The 16,044-nt window shown below is 55.4% G+C and overlaps 5 protein-coding genes across 5 annotated transcripts; 1 reads left to right on the top strand and 4 right to left on the bottom strand.

Annotated features, from left to right (window-relative positions):
- Nucleotides 1-568: 568 nt before the first annotated feature.
- EX895_004503 (uncharacterized protein) lies at nt 569-1,251 on the bottom strand (the record flags this gene model as incomplete). Its single annotated transcript, XM_029885097.1, has 3 exons — nt 569-577; nt 656-1,153; nt 1,249-1,251. 3 exons carry the CDS (start codon nt 1,249-1,251, stop codon nt 569-571), a joined length of 510 nt encoding a protein of 169 aa, XP_029738339.1.
- An 871-nt stretch (nt 1,252-2,122) lies between these two features.
- On the bottom strand, nt 2,123-3,450 carry EX895_004502 (uncharacterized protein; the record flags this gene model as incomplete). Its single annotated transcript, XM_029885096.1, has 2 exons — nt 2,123-2,972; nt 3,323-3,450. 2 exons carry the CDS (start codon nt 3,448-3,450, stop codon nt 2,123-2,125), a joined length of 978 nt encoding a protein of 325 aa, XP_029738338.1.
- A 5,327-nt stretch (nt 3,451-8,777) lies between these two features.
- On the top strand, nt 8,778-11,654 carry EX895_004501 (uncharacterized protein; the record flags this gene model as incomplete). The annotated part of the gene is made up of 1 exon (XM_029885095.1): nt 8,778-11,654. The coding sequence occupies one exon, from the start codon at nt 8,778-8,780 to the stop codon at nt 11,652-11,654; it is 2,877 nt and encodes a 958-aa protein (XP_029738337.1).
- A 653-nt stretch (nt 11,655-12,307) lies between these two features.
- Nucleotides 12,308-14,032, bottom strand: EX895_004500 (uncharacterized protein; the record flags this gene model as incomplete). Its single annotated transcript, XM_029885094.1, has 1 exon — nt 12,308-14,032. One exon carries the CDS (start codon nt 14,030-14,032, stop codon nt 12,308-12,310), a length of 1,725 nt encoding a protein of 574 aa, XP_029738336.1.
- Nucleotides 14,033-15,420: 1,388 nt separating this feature from the next.
- On the bottom strand, nt 15,421-15,636 carry EX895_004499 (uncharacterized protein; the record flags this gene model as incomplete). Its single annotated transcript, XM_029885093.1, has 1 exon — nt 15,421-15,636. One exon carries the CDS (start codon nt 15,634-15,636, stop codon nt 15,421-15,423), a length of 216 nt encoding a protein of 71 aa, XP_029738335.1.
- Between the last annotated feature and the right edge of the window lie 408 nt (nt 15,637-16,044).

Below are 16,044 nucleotides of genomic sequence, written 5' to 3'. Positions count from 1 at the left end.
ATCCGACTGCTGATTCCCAGATGTTCTCAGAGGTGAATGGCCAAACGCAAGTGTTGACTGACAAAACGCGGTTGCGACTGCGATGCGTGGGTCAAGTAAAGATTCTCTGCCTGTGCCTGTGTCTGCTGTGCAGCTCTTCTCTCATGTACGCCTGTGCCGCTCGTGAACTGGAGGGTGCGCTCACCGCTCTGCGACGATGGACACACAGCGAGACAGAAAGCAGGACGCCAGAGGGGCAAGACACGCGTTGGCTCTTGTGCGTGCGTAGGTGAAACACTGGTGACGGTGGACAGCAATCGACGAAGCACGTTCAGCCATCGGCAGCAAGAAAGAGCGTGTTCAGGGCCGCCCCGCCCTGTGGGACTCGTGGAGGAGGCGTGGCAAGAAGATAGGAGGGTGCTGGGAAGAGCAGGGCCTGGTTGGGTGGTGAGCACAGAGCAGCTTCCGAGTCCGAGCTTTGGTCGATGCGATACGGTATGTGCTGCATTTCGGCGGGCGGGGGTTTTGGTACAAGAAAGATGTCGGAGCTCGAGACAGAAGCGCGCTACGCAAGCGCCAGTACAGCGGTTCATGCGAACTGTAGAATACAAACGCGAAACAAGTCAGCATGCACGGGTTTCCTATCTATCCCACACTTCGGGTCGATGAAACTTACAGTAGACAAATAGCTCTCGGCGACGATTCTCGCCCTGGCGTTGATGCTGAGCTTCATCTCGCTAATTTCCTTGTCGACCTCCTCCATGAATTCGATGATAAAGTCGACCAGCTTGTGCTTGAGCATGGACTCCGAGTGGAAGTTGGTGATCAGAAAGCTGATGTCGTAGCCCTTGACGGGTTTCCTGCGCAGGATGACGAAGCTCTCGGCGCGCTGCATGAGGAAGCGGGTAAACTTGTGCGCAAGGATGCGCTCGATCTCGTCGGCCTGCTTGATCTTGATCGAGATGCGGATCGAGTTGACCGACGGCTCGATGAGCACTTTTTCGTTCTCATTGCGCGAGATGGTGAGTGGTGTCAGGAGAACTTCGAGAGAGGATGCGGCTTCGATTTCGGGCACGTTGTGGCGCTCGACCGTTTGCGAGGCAAAGTTGTCCAGCGTCAGTGCAGCTGTCAGCGTGGATCTCACACACGACAGGTACGGTCGAAGTGTGTTGGACTACCCCACATCCAATTGAAGCGGTAACAGAGCAAGGTTGATGTCAGCTCGACTCGGCAAATGGAGACGATAAGAGGGGTGCGGGCAACACGTACCATGATGGATCGATCCTATGCGCGGCGTTCTTCCTGCTGCTGTCGATTCAATGTGATGTCTTTGAGGTCTTGTTGGAAGTCGCCTTGTGCTTATCGTACAACGTAGCGCTACTGCGTGTTGCCGGGTGTAATCGACTTCGTCCGCAGTTGCCGAACTTGGAAGTGGCGCCAAAGACTGGTAAAAGATGAAGATGACTGTTGCCAAGAACGATCGTCTGTGCGACAGCGCTCTTCGAGCTCTGCAGGGGTATGTCAGCGTAGGTATGCGGATGGATGTGGTGGTGCTAGTGGAGAGAGGCAGGCTGTGCAGACCATCGCAAACAAGATTCGCTCTCTCGCGTGGGTGTGGAGTTCTGGGCGGCCGGGCTGGCGGGCTGGCTGGCTTGTGCGACAAATCCATCCTCGTCTATAAATCGCACGAGAAATTCCCGATGAGAAAGCGATCCGCGGAGCTGAATTCTCGAGAATGCACAGCAGAAACCCGACTGCTAGAAAACCGGCAACAGATCTTCTCACTGCTCCCCCCTCTGGCCACCTGCGCTCACCATTCCCGCGAGCACCGTCACATGCTGTCTGAGTGACCGAGGAGACTTCACATCAACCGCCTATACTCCCACGAATACGACCCGACTCAGCGGTTTGCATGCCGAGAAGAACAGACAAAGCTCTCAAAGCTTTCTACCAACACACCGAGGAAATAGGAAGAGAATTCGCTTCGGAAAAGCGGGACCCAAAAAATGCATGCATATTTTTTCTTTGTCATACAAGTGCCATACAAGTAAGTGCGAACGGGAATGGAAGAGAAGCATTCGATTGCGAGCGATCTTCAGAGAGAAGAGAATCTAAAAACTGTACACGTCCGTCTCGGCCTGCTTTAGGCCTTGGAGATCTCGACAGTGTTGGTGGCACCGAGAGCCTTCTTGAGCTCACCGTAGATACCGAACTGACCGGCGGTGATGGAGCCAACCATGACCAGACGCGTGGTCAGACCACCGAAGAGACCACGGACACCGAGCTCACCAGCCATCTTGGTGATACGGCCCGTGATGGTCTCGCCGGGGAGAGCCTTGGACTTGTTGATCTTGGAGAGCAGGGTGTCGGCGGGCTGCGAGATGGTGGCAGCGGCGAAACCGGCGATGAGACCCGAACCGAGGTTGAGGAAGGTGGCCTCGCCACCGGAGAGCTCCGACTTGGGCTTGCCGTAGGCGTTGATGGCCTTCTCGAGCACGACCTCCATGGTGGCGAACTTGGCCATGTTGTAAGGAATCTGCTTGAACAGGATCGGACCGAAACCAGCGTAGAAGCCGCCGAGACCCTCCTCGCGGGCGATCTTGAGGAAAGCGGGGGCGAGACCGTTGGCAAAAGTGGGCTGCGACACGAGACGGATACGCGTAGCCTCGAGCGGGCAAAGTGCGATGTCGGCGAAGAACTCGGCAATGGCGGAAGCACCGAGGTAGATGGCCATGCGGTTCTTGACGGCGGTCTCGTTGTCCATCTGCGAGACGAGCACCTTCTTGAACAGCTCGTAGCCACCAAACTTGAAACCGCCCTGGAGGAAGTATCCGAGCACGGTGGGTCCGAGACCAGTGAGGAGAGCACCAGCACCTTCCTTGGCGACGACCTGACGGAAGCCACCGATCATGCCCTTGTTGTAGACGGTGGGCTCGAGTTGGATGCGGGTCTTGACCACATCGATGGGGGTAACGGCACCATGGGTGATGGAGCTGTGTGCGAACGAAGTAAAGTAAAGCAAATCAAAGTCAGTATCTTCCGCTTTCAATCTTTGGCGATACTCGTGCAGTTGGAAGTGCAAGCATGCGTCCCACGTGTGCCCCTCCTTGACGCTCTACGTTGGAATCTTTGCGCCTTTTCGTCCAAGTCGCAGTGAGTACCGAACGACACGACAAAATCGCCGTCTTTTCGTCACTACAGTGCAGCAATCCGAGTTTCCCTCTTGAGCAGATCATCCCGCCCGACTGTCCTGCCCAGATGTGCCTGCTGTCTGTGTTTGTGTCTCTGTACACCTCTTCCACCGTCATTTGCATTGCATCTTGAAAAAGAAGAAAAAACTCACCAGCAGAGAGCACCGGCGAGGAAGAACCTCGAGTAGAGGTCAACACCCTGGGGACCGGGCTTGACGGCCTCAGCGACCGAGTGGATCGGGTAGGTACCCTTGGTGAAACGTTCGGTGAAGGTGGCCATTTTTTATGTATTTCCGTGAAGGAAGTTTTTAGGTGAGGGAAACGTTGGATGGAGGGGTGGTGGTGGTACTGGTGTGTGACGATGGTGAGAAGAGATATAGAGACAGAGAGAGCGAATAGGATGTTTCCGTGCGCGCCAAGCTAGTCAGCCTGCCTGCCTGCCTGCCCGGCCAGTGCTTCCAATCTGTCCGCCTCTCGAGATGACGCCCCTGTGCAACTCTGACGTTTTTTTCTTCGCTCAACCCCCACGCCGTCCTGTGGATCAATTCGGAGACAAACACTTTTGCTTTGCTTCGTTGAGCAGAGCGGTCCTCGAGCGCCAAAAATTTCGATCGGCGAGAAGCGTTGCATTCGTGCAGCAGCCAGAAGGAAAAGTTTCCAAAAATTTCTACTCGAGCTGTCGAATTTGTAATGCCAACGATCCGATGCGACGTTGTTTTGTATTTCTCGAACTTGGAACTTCTTGCGGCACATGAATTCAAACAAGGACGTCGTTCCGAATATCGCCGTTAGGGAAGTTGGATCCCGCCAAGAGCACATCGCTTTCTCTCTCTTTGTGACAGAACGTGGACACGACGCCGGCTAAATGTCAGACGTCAAATAGACAGGTGTACCATCTAAGTCGCTGGCAGCTGTATCGCCGTCGCAGTTTGGACCGAATCCTATACAATGAATGTTGCTGGTCATACCGAAGCAAAGGCATGCTTTGCCGATGAGAATCGAGATGAGCGTCACATCTTGGGCAGTGGGAAGAAAGGAAAGATCCGAGGAACCTCGACTCAACTCGAGTGGCAGTTCGTGTTGGTTGACATTCGCCTGTCTCGCTCTGTTATCGATAGACGCGACAAAAGGAATCGCCTAGATTCACTCTATCCTCAGACAAAAAATCGGCGATGTTGAACTCGATGAATGTGAGACTCACAAAAAGCAACATTTGATATCCGAAACCATTTTTTTCAGGAACGGGTTTCGGACGATCATGGATCGGCCACGCAGTCAGGATCTGCAGGTTTGCCGCGCTGTGTGGCTTACCCTTTCTACTTTGGCGAGACCTACAGTATTTCTGCTGACGGCGTCAAGCAACAACCGTAGTGGCAAAGCGTGGACGCCTGAAACACCATGAGAACCTGCGCTATCCTAAAACCTTGACAACCCGAACCCCTTGCACCTAGTCTAGTCGCTGTTTGCACATAACATCTCTTCCTTCCTCTGCCTGCACCTGGCCATGGCCATGGCTTGTTTGTCTCGCAAACCATCCTTGGCGTAAGGGACTACGGCAATTGAAGTGTGTGTCTAGCCGCCCACTGCCTCTCAGTCGTAGCCATCACGAAGCTTGCAGCGCTTGTGGTCGTGGTGTGTTTCATCTGCTCAAGCTCCGAAGCGGCAAGCACGATCCGCACTGGTTGTGCTGACGATTTCTACTTTGTTCCGTGTCTCTGTGCCGCTCGGCCACCTTGAAACAGTCTGTGTCGTTGCTTCGAGCTGCGCGCATCGACTCGGCAAAGGTTCTGCGCTCGATTCGATATGCGCATCTGGAAGACTTCCATTTTCGGTCATCTTTGAGAACGGTTGCCTTACGTACTTAGCCCGGTTCGCCTAGCAGCACGAAGGTTTGACTGCCTTGGTCGACCTGCACGGAAAAGTCGTCCGCTGCCGTTCTGGCAAGCACGGTCTTGGCGGCACACCATCCGCACAGGCTATTGTGAACCAAGGTGCAGCGGCAAGTTCGCGTATCTGAAGATTTCTTTCCCGCCAGGATTTTCGCTTAGGTGCTGCTTTTACTCGCCTACTCTAGCTCCAAACCTTACGCGGCCTCGTTAAGCCAGGTAGTCGCTAGCGGTAATGCAAAGCACAGCCGAGTGCAAGTCTCTTGGACCCAATTCCATCAAGTCTAGAAAAGCGGCGAGTGACAGCCCCTGACGCACATCTGACAGGTAGCTTCTGGGCGTGAATAATTCTTGTCAGACATCGTCTAGTTCTCGACCCTTGATCCTGCGTCAACGACCGGCAAGCGACCGGAAGCGCGTGATATCCCGGACGGACCGAGAGCAGTTGCTGCTATCTTACAACAAGGGCGGTGTTCCAGACCGAGCGAATGGGCGGAGGAGCGGAGAAGCAAGCTGAGTTGCACCAAGGTAAGAAAGTGTAAGACTACAAGCGCTACCGCGGAAGAGGAGAAAGAAAAAGAGAGGGGAAGAGAGAGTGTGTGTGAGAAGCAGGGAAGCAAAGCACTGTTTGGCAGCGTGTCGTCGTTCACATGTGAGTCCTGCTTTAGACCAAATATGCGCTGGGCTGAAACTGTGCTTCAAGCAAACACGCAAACAATACAAGACTCGTGCCCGGTCAAGAGGGCAGGCAAAACGGTGAAACAGGAATAGTCAAGCGTGTCAAAGGTCGGAAGGTGGATCTGGTTTGCAAAAGAGTCTACTAACAAAATGCTTATCCTTGTATTGCGCAGAGGATGCCGTTTTGCAACTCCGACGCGAATTCGCTCATTGTCGGAACAAGGACCCGGCGAGGCGGAACAAGTACACAAAAATCTACTAGGTCGACGCCAATGGTACTGCGTAGATCATGCGGGGAAAACGGGCTGTAAGCGAGTCTCAGCGTAATGGCATGCTGAGTTCCAAATACATACGAACTCCGCTGTGAGACTCTTGGCTTTGCTCATCGCAAAACCCCCCTCGTGATGCAAGTATGCGAGGAGTCGAGCTGTCAGGGTGTGGTCACACTAGCGGGGCTGAATACTGTTGGCTGTGTTGAACGTTAGCAGAGACAAAGACAAAGGCAAAGACAAAGCCGCGACCTTGCCCTTCCCCGGGACTGCAACTGAACCAGATCGAACACTTTCGGCTCTGAGTTTCGAATTGCCTCACCTTCCGGTCAACGTGAAAGGGTGCGAGTGAGTGATTGCGTGTGTGGGGGGTTGGAAAGCGTCGACTGATTTTACTGCTGTTGATGGTACAGGTGGCCATTTGCTTGAAGCCTGTTGAGGTGCTAATCTTTTCTTCTACTGTCGCTCGTCGCGATCTCGCCAATACCAGATGCCGTCAGAAAAGAAGAACGACCTCATCGGTACTGCCGCTCTTGCAGATCCTTACGCAATGATCAAAGAGGGGCATTCGTGTTCGGCATTGCTGTGTGTGAAGTTGACCCGCAGAAAAAGAGGAAAAGTGAACGTGATCATAGTAGAGGGACATGCGAGTGTGAAAAAGCAGGCTAGTCATCCACGAGTTGCCCCGTTAGCCTTTCATGCCAATCCTCCGGACAAGAGCCGACGCAGAGCAAGGCCTTGAAAGACAAAGAACAGAGTGGCGTTGAACGATCGACAAGGAGCAGAGCGGTCCGGTGAGACTCGGGGGCACAGAAGGCTGTGTGTGGGACCTGCGTGGAAAATCATATAGGAAAAAATGATCGTCAATTGTGGCTCTGAGTGAGGTGAGTAACTCAACGCTGGCACAACTGAGCAGCTCAACTGAGTTTACAGAAAAGTTTGCACCTTTGGCCTACCGACAGCCTCAATGCTCCCTTCGCCTAACCGAGACCTCTTCTCTCGTATATGCAGGCGCTGAGACATGGTCCTTCTGGTTTCCTGCAGATCCGAGCAGCAAAGCCACTTGGGCTGGTTGCACTCGATCAATTGGCCCTCCGCCTATGTCTCAGCTACTGGTGCTGCTCGTACTCGTGCCTCTCCTCGACGCCGCCACCACCCCCACCACTCCAGCTGTCACTTTGTGCCAAACGCCTTTTGAGCCTCCTCCTCCCCTTGCCCGATCTCTTCAATCCACCCCTCGGATATTTGTTCTTGCTGCAGGCCCTTTTTACTTCCGCCTTCCCTTCGCGCTCTGTAAGCTTTGTGACTCCTGCATCTGGTAAAACCGCAGGTCGGCTCCGTTTCTCCGCTGCTCGTCTGCTTGTCTGCTTGAACCCCCTTGCTTGCATTTGCATTTCCCAACACAGGTTCCCTGTATTCTTTCTTCCACCATGGCCGATATTGCAGCTTACTAGTCCTTTTCTTTTGTTCCTTGGCCCCTGTTCCTGAAGGTGCTTTGGCCCTGGTCTCTTCCCCACACTAACGCATGGTCCTACATGGTTCCTGCACCTCTACCCGCCCAACCTTCTTCCTATCCGCTCGTTTCTGAGATTCAATCTACTTGGTAGGCTGCCACCTCCTCGCTCCCTCGGCTCCCTCGGCTCCGATCATGAGAAGGATCTGCTCATTCACACACCCCTTTTCCAAAAGCCCTCTGCAGTAGCCAACTCTAAAGAAACCAGCCAGCCTTCCCTCCTTCTTCTGGCTCCTTCTTCGCAAACCATCGGAGTTCCACCACTTGGTCACCTGTCCATCAGTGCAGTCTCATGCTTCTCTTCACAGCAGCTGTTCATCCGACGCCCCAACCTGAGACAGCAAGCTCCTCGTCCATGTCGCCCTACTCTGCACCACAGTTCAAGTTGCGCTTCCTAGCATTGTCTCCAAGCTCGCCCCAACATCATTCACACCTTGCGGGTCTGGCATTGGCGGCTCCAACCGTATGATTTGAGACATGCGTTCATTGCCCGTTTGCCGCTCAGCGCCTGCACGTCGTGTCGCCTAACTTTTGCCTTCTGCCCGTTCGCGGCAAAGCTGTACTGCTCTCCTATCATGCTCTGATTTGCATGCATCTGCATTCTAAGTACCCATCACCCTGGTGTCTCTCCTCATCCTCGCCTAAAGACCTTCCTCTCGCTTGCGCGCTCTTGTCGGCTCCAAGCTTCCCGTTCATGGCGCAATGGCTTTACGCCCCGTCTGCTATGACACTTTGTGCGATCCCGTTCTTGCGCCATCGCAGCGGTCCGATGGGTGCTTCTTGGCTCGTTTTTGTTTCTGTTCCATCGGATCCCGCGCGCACATCAGCGGTGCAGCGAGACTAGGGCGTAGTGTGCGTTCCTGCAGAGCTTTCAGAGCAAACGTGCCGCTGTCCAAGAGCCTGAGCCGCTACCTGGATAGTCTCCATCCTCCTCTGGCTTCGTAGGCTTGCCGTTCGTGCAATGCACCTGTAGAACGTCCACAGCTCCTGGATCGACGGCTTCTCTCTTGGATCGACCAGGATCTTCATTTCAACACCGGTCCCTCTCTGTCCCAAGCACCCTTCCCGGAACCGTTAAAAGCATACGTCTTCTCATCGTCCTCATTCCCCCTCCCCTCAATTTTTCTTCATCGAACTCTTTCCTACCCTTTCTTCGAAGCCTCCCCAGCTTCAACCTTCGGCTTTAGGCCCTTGAGACCTTCACGTCCTTCCCTCTTCTACCCTACTCAACACAACATCGCTCAAGCGATCAAAGAAGAGAATGAAGATCAAGCTTACGTGGTCAGCCCTTGTGCTGGCCTCGCTCTCTCTCGTCTACGCTGACGACGCAACGTGCGCAGCGCCTGCTGCAGCAAACGCTACCCAGGCTGTCCCCGTTCCCCAATCCTTCCCCGTTCCCACATACTCTCAGGCTCCCCTCGCTGGCTGCTACTGCACATGCACGTCCGGCTGGAATCCCTCTGGTGGTCCTTGGGGCTCCAACGGCGGCTCTGGCTCCGGCGGTTCGGGCTCCGGTAGCGGTGGCTCTGGCTCCGGCTCTGGTGGTTCGGGCTCCGGTGGCTCCGGTGGATCTGGTGGCTCCGGTGGATCTGGTGGATCTGGTGGGTCTGGTGGATCTGGTGGATCTGGTGGATCTGGTGGATCTGGTGGATCTGGTGGATCTGGTGGATCTGGTGGCTCTGGTGGATCTGGTGGATCTGGTGGCTCTGGTGGATCTGGTGGCTCGGGTGGCTCGGGCGGATCCGGCGGAGGCTCTAACGGTGGTGGCTCTAACGGCGGAGGCTCTAACGGTGGTGGCTCTAACGGCGGAGGCTCTAACGGTGGTGGCTCTAACGGCGGAGGCTCTAACGGCGGGGGCTCTAACGGCGGAGGCTCTAACGGTGGCGGCAACAATGGCGGAGGCTCTAACGGCGGAGGCTCTAACGGCGGAGGCTCTAACGGTGGCGGCAACAACGGTGGTGGCAACAACGGTGGTGGCAACAACGGTGGTGGCAACAACGGTGGTGGCAACAACGGTGGTGGCAACAACGGCGGCGGCAACAATGGTGGCGGCAACAACGGTGGTGGCAACAACGGCGGCGGCAACAATGGTGGCGGCAACAACGGTGGTGGCAACAACGGCGGCGGCAACAATGGTGGCGGCAATAACGGTGGTGGCAACAACGGCGGCGGCAACAATGGTGGCGGCAACAACGGTGGTGGCAACAACGGCGGCGGCAACAATGGCGGTGGCAACGGAACTGGCAACGGCAACGGCAACTCTGGTGTCGGTGACGGTGTCGGCAACGGCAATGGCAACCTCGGCTCGAACAACGGAAACAACAACGGAAACAACAACTCCGGTTCGCTTGACGGTTCGCTCAATGGCAACGGCAACTTGGGTTCCAACAACGGCAACAACAATGGCAACAACAACTCGGGCAGCCTCGACGGTACTGGCAACGGTAACCTCAATGGTGGCTCGAACAACGGCAACAACAACGGTAACAACAATTCCGGTTCCGGTGATGGTTCGTTGACCGGTAACGGTAACTTGGGTAGCAACAACGGAAACAACAACGGAAACAGCAACAGCGGTTCCGGCGATGGTACTGGCAATGGCAACCTGAACGCCGGTAGCAACAATGGCAACAGCAACGGTAACAACAACAGCGGCTCGCTTAACGGTTCTGGGGACGGCAATGCCAACCTGGGCAGCAACAATGGCAACCAGAACGGTAACAGCAACTCTGGTTCAGGCAACGGCAGCCTCGACGGCAACGGAAACCTGGGCAGCAACAACGGCGACAAGAACGGAAACTCCAACTCTGGTTCGGGCAACGGCGTCGCTGACGGAAACCTCAACGCTGGCTCGGGCAACGGTGACCAGAATGGCAACTCCAACAGCGGCTCGCTCAACGGCGTCGGTGATGGAAACGGCAACCTTGGCTCGAACAACGGAGACCAGAATGGAAACAACAACTCTGGCTCCGCCAACGGTGTCGCTGATGGAAACATCAACGCTGGCTCGAACAACGGCGACAAGAACGGCAACAACAACAGCGGTGCCCTGAACGGTGTTGCTGACGGAAACGGCAACCTTGGCTCGAACAACGGAAACGAGAACGGAAGCAACAACCCGGGCTCCGCCAATGGTGTCGCTGATGGCAACGCTAACCTTGGATCCAACAACGGTGACAAGAACGGCAACTCGAACACGGGTGCTGGCAACGGCGTCGCTGACGGAAACCTCAACGCCGGCTCCGACAATGGCGACAAGAACGGCAACAACAACAGCGGTGCCCTGAACGGTGTTGCTGATGGCAACCTCAACGGCGGCTCAGGCAACGGTGACCACAACGGCAACAACAACCCTGGTTCGCTCAACGGTGTTGCTGATGGCAACGGTAACCTTGGATCTGACAACGGAGACAAGAACGGCAACAGCAACACAGGTGCTGCCAACGGCGTCGCCACGGGTAACGGCAACTTGGGATCCGACAACGGCTCGCAGAACGGCAACTCCAACAGCGGAGCCGCCAACGGAGTTGGCGATGGAAACCTCAACGCTGGCTCGGGCAATGGTGACAAGAACGGCAACAACAACAGCGGTGCCTTGAACGGTGTCGGTGATGGCAACCTCAACCTCGCCTCCGGTGCTGGTAACAACAACGGCAACAACAACTCTGGATCCGGAAACGGAATCCTCAACGGCAACCTCAACTTGGGCGGTGGCCAGCTCGGCAGCAACAACGGTAACTCCAACACTGGTACTGGCAACGGTTCGGGTGCAGGCAACGGCAACCTGTCGCTCGGTGACAACACTGTGGGCTCGAACAACGGCAACGGTGGCACCAGCTCGGGTCAGGGAACTGGCAACGGTAACGCCAACTTGATCCTTGGTTCCGGCAACAAAGTTGGCAGCGGCGACTCGGGAAGTGGAAACGGTAACGGCAACATCATCATTGGTAACGACCAGACGGTGGGCAGCGACCAGTCCGGATCGGGACACGGCAATGGAAACATCATCGTCGGTACCGGGTTGGGAATCGATATCGGACCCCCCGGCACGGACAACTTCCACATTCACTTGAGGAGGGCTCGTCCCCTGGGCAGCGGTAGGCTGTGGGGCAACGCCGCCGCCAACGTTGTGGCTTAAGGCTGATCCCGATGGTGGTGGGATTACGCCTGGAGGAGTGAGCGGGTTAACGGGCAAAAGCATCTAGTCTTTGGCATCCGAACCTAGCTCTTTCTCTCTTCGCGAACACTTTCTTTCGTATTCTTTCTGCACATTCTTTGATTTGGCTTGGCGTCTCGTATATATCACACACTCTCTATCTTTCGAGCTTCTTCTATTCATCGACTCACTCCCTCTTCGAGCTTCGAGCTTCGAGTCTTGTCATGGTTGATCTTTTATAGCAATACCATTCACGGTCTTTACACCTTCCGTTCTTGTTGATCGTGAGTGTAGGAATATTCGATATGGGCAATGTGTCGAGCTGGCCTTTCACCTATTCTGAGTTGGAAGTCCTCCGCCAGCTCATCGATGTTCTCTGTATGGTCTCAACCTCATTCTTCCGATGCCACGCTCCCGCTCACGCTCTCACAAGCCATCCTTGCGTTTTGCACAGCATTTGCGTAAGTCCTCGCATTCGGCCCGCAAGCACTTCGATTCAGTCTCATGGAACAGCACCGACAAGCGTTCAAAACATCGCTGTTTCATGTCAAAAAAATGCCTGTACACGTGAGAAGTTTTGTGTCCGGTTGTGAATCTATATGTTCCGAATCGTCGTTTCGAATCGTCTTCGTACTCTAGATGAGCGACTGGGCCTCGAGCAGCAAGATGATCGAGTGGGTGATCTCCGCAACACTCTGCCTCGAGATGTCGACCACCAGGTCAGCGTCGGTGGGCTCCTCGTACACATCGTCGACGCCAGTGAAGCCCTTGATCTGACCGGCGCGTGCCTTGGCGTAGTTGCCCTTGCGGTCAGTCTTCTCGCAGAACTCCAAAGGAGTAGCGACGTGAATCAAGAAGAAGTTGCCCGCACCGCCCGTCTTGGAGATTGTCTCGCGAGCTGCGGCGCGCGACTTCTCGTAAGGCGCAATGGGGGCAGCAATGACAGCGGCAGCGGCACGCGTGAGTTCAGCAGCGACAAACGAGATGCGCTGGATGTTCTTCTGCCTGTCCTCGGGCGAGAATCCGAGCTCGGACGACAGCTCGGAACGAACCGTCTCGCCGAGAAGCAGAGACACGGAACGACCGCCCTGTTCGTTGAGCTTGACCTGCAGCGCACGGGCGATCTGGTCCTTGCCCGAGTTGTGCAGACCGGTCAAGAAGAGCGTGAAGCCTTGCTTGGCTTTGGGCGGGTAAGACTCGCGCAGCGTCTTGACGACCGATTCGTAAGAGAACCAATCGGGGATGGCAGCACCCGTACGAAGACGACGACGCAGCTCAGTTCCGGAGATGTCCATTGTCTGGGTGCCAGGAGCGACCTCGTCGACGGGCTGGTACTCGTCGGTGGATGGGATGTAGGTCATCTGCTGGAAGGGCACCATCTCAATACCAAGCTCCTCGGTGTACTTGGTGACGAGCGTCTGGGCGTCATAAGGGCCGTAGAAGTCCTTGCCGCTCGAGTCCTTACCAGGGCCGGCGTGGTCACGACCGACGATGAAGTGGGTGACACCAAAGTTCTTGCGGATGATGGCGTGCCACAGAGCCTCACGAGGACCACCCATGCGCATAGCGAGGGGCAGCAGAGCCAAGGTAGCCATACCGTTGGGATAACGAGGCATGAGCGACTGGTAGACGCGCACACGAGTGTAGTGGTCGACATCACCAGGCTTGGTCATACCCACAACCGGGTGGATGAGCACATTGGTCTGGCGCTGACGAGCAGCTCGCACGGTCAGCTCACGATGAGCGCGGTGCATGGGGTTTCGCGTCTGGAAGGCGACAACCTTGCGCCAGGCGATCTTGGCGAAGTGCTGTCGCAGCTCGGCGGGGGTGTATCGAAGCTCGGCATAGTCGTAGTAGTTGGGCTTGGAGAGGGCCTGGACCTCACCACCGACGTAGAACTCCTTGACCGACTTGTGGAGGTAGGTGATGGCCGGGTGGGCGAGGTCGTCCGAGCCGAAAACGGCCTTGGCCTCGCGCACCTTGTCGACAGCGTAGACATCAGTAACAGTGATGATGGCGATGGCATTGTCGTCGCGAGGGTCGCGCAGCGCGATGCGGGCACCCTGCTGGATCTTGAGAGCCTGGATCTGCTGCTGGTCCACATCGAGCGTGATGGGCATGGGGAAGAGGTTGCCATCAGTCAGACGCATGGTGTCGAGGCAGCCGTTGTAGTCGGCCTGGTTCATGAAGCCCTGGAGAGGGGAGAAACCACCGTTGATGATGAGTTCGAGATCGCAGAGCTGACGCTCTGTGAGGACGAGCTCGGGAAGCGTGTCGGCTTCTTGTCGAAGCTGTGCGGCGATGGGGGCATCGCGAACGAGCAAGTCCTTGAGGACACCACCGTGCGGAGCGTTGGCCATGATGACAAAGAGTCTAGAGAAAGGAAGTGGATGTGCCGAAGCCAAAAGGGGGGTTGAGATGGTGGTGAACGGAGAAAGGGAGAAGACGGAGGAACAAGAAGAACGAAAAAGGATTCACAGCCGAATCGCCCTCTCGTCGGATCTACGGGAAAAGTGTCGCTCCTCAGCCAAAGCTGCAACTGTCACACCCACCCACCGCCATGTACTCACACCTGCCTTCGTGTCTACCTATTAAGCCACCGCGGACCACTGTCTTTGCCATTGTCACTGCCACGCACGCAACCACTGCAATTTGGAATCGGATGAGCTCCGAAGACGAGTCGATTGTTGCTCTCTTCTTGGCATTATGGCGAAGTTTTCTCCCCTCTCGGGACAGAGCAGCGGGACGGAAAAGCCGCAAAAGCGATCTGGACAGGAAGAAGATGTACCTCGGCTCGATTATCTGTTGATCGAAATCACAATCTCCTTGTCAAACGTTCGTACTCCAACCGCCAAGATCAAAGGCCGTCACAGGCCGCCACAGGCAAAGCGTGAAGCTGGGACGACCGGAAGATCCTTCAGAAGAAATGCAAATTCGCGCTTCTGGCTGCATGCACGGCGCCAGTGCACGGGCATCGTTGAAACCTATCTAAACGCCGCCCGCTCGTCCGCATGGTTTGCTCTCCCAGCCCGAGGCTTCCTCTCTCTGACGGGCTTGCGATCTACTCGATGGACGCTCCATCGACTCTGGTGAGCGGTTGCTGCTACAGATCCAGATGAATATCGTATCAGGACTGACACGAAGCGGGTATCGGTGTCATGCGGGGAGGAGGCCTCAAGGACCCTGTTACAGAGGCTGCAGCGACAGCGTGGTGCAACCACACAAAAAGGAGCTCCATCATTCGTCGGCCTCCGTCTGCGTATGACTCAACGATGCAGATTGAGGTTTGGACGTCTCCCACGCAAAAACGGAGGCGGAAGAAAAGGCGCACCTAGAAATTCAAATGGCGTGCTCGAACCATGTGGATATAGCCGTGTATTCAGGTATCTTCTTATCGTGCGACACGCTTGCTTCTTTTGTTTTAGTTCAAAGTGTCTCAGCCGTACGGTGTAACATCGCGAAATCATTAGCAAGAGATCATCTTTCGTCGGCTTAGTCGAAATCGATCTGGCCTTCGTGGTCTGCTGTTAATGGTCACAGTGCATGGGCTGCACCGATGTGTCTCCTCATACATCGAACATAGCACAAACGCTGTGAAGCAGCCTTGTACCTCATAGTGTGCAGTAGCCAAGGTCTATCTGTGACAGACACCCACAGGCAAGGACTCCGAGCCTGCAAATCTGCGGTTGCGGTTACGAACGGAATCTGAAATTGCTGTACATTGACCTTGTGCTTGAGTCCAAGCATTCTAGTGGTCTTTACCAGTCTGCTTGCGTGCATCCTCCTTGAGCTTCTCGATGTTGGAAGGATGTGTGATGGTGTCGACGGCCAAGTATACTACGAATGCGCCCAGCCCCAATCCGAAGCCGGGGAAGATGTTGCGTGCGAAGAAGCGGTGCGAGAAGACGGGGTGTTTGCGCCATGCCTCACGCTTGGCCCAAGGGTCACGGTAGAGTTGTGTCATTGTTGCGGGAATGTGTGTGTTTGACGGAGGCGAGATTGGTGACCACTGTTTGGCCACGAAAGGTCGAAGACGAGACAAGAATCGCCGAGATAGAGTTGAATATGAGCGAATGCAATGTGGAAACGGATACGGAGTCAGCTTGATACTTGGGCACGTTGTGTCGCTATATCCAATATCCTGCTCTGAGCGCTAGTCGACGACTGTCACTGTTGGGAGTTGTGGTGGCCCCAATGGGAGGAGAATGATTCGCTGCCGGTTGCTCGTCCTGATCCAGATGATCCCCACCAGACTCGGCATTACCGTTGATCTTTGCGCCTCTAATCAGCTCGAGCTTACCTCTTGTGATGCTCGCCAGGATTATCGTGTCGAGCCCAGAAAGAAGCTGTGAAGATTAATGATGTTGGCGGA

This window comes from Sporisorium graminicola, chromosome SGRAM_4, assembly GCF_005498985.1.
Source record: "Sporisorium graminicola strain CBS 10092 chromosome SGRAM_4, whole genome shotgun sequence".
Classification (NCBI taxonomy): domain Eukaryota; kingdom Fungi; phylum Basidiomycota; class Ustilaginomycetes; order Ustilaginales; family Ustilaginaceae; genus Sporisorium; species Sporisorium graminicola.
Note: the sequence above shows the minus strand (reverse complement) of the source record. Positions and strands in the feature narration are given on the sequence as shown.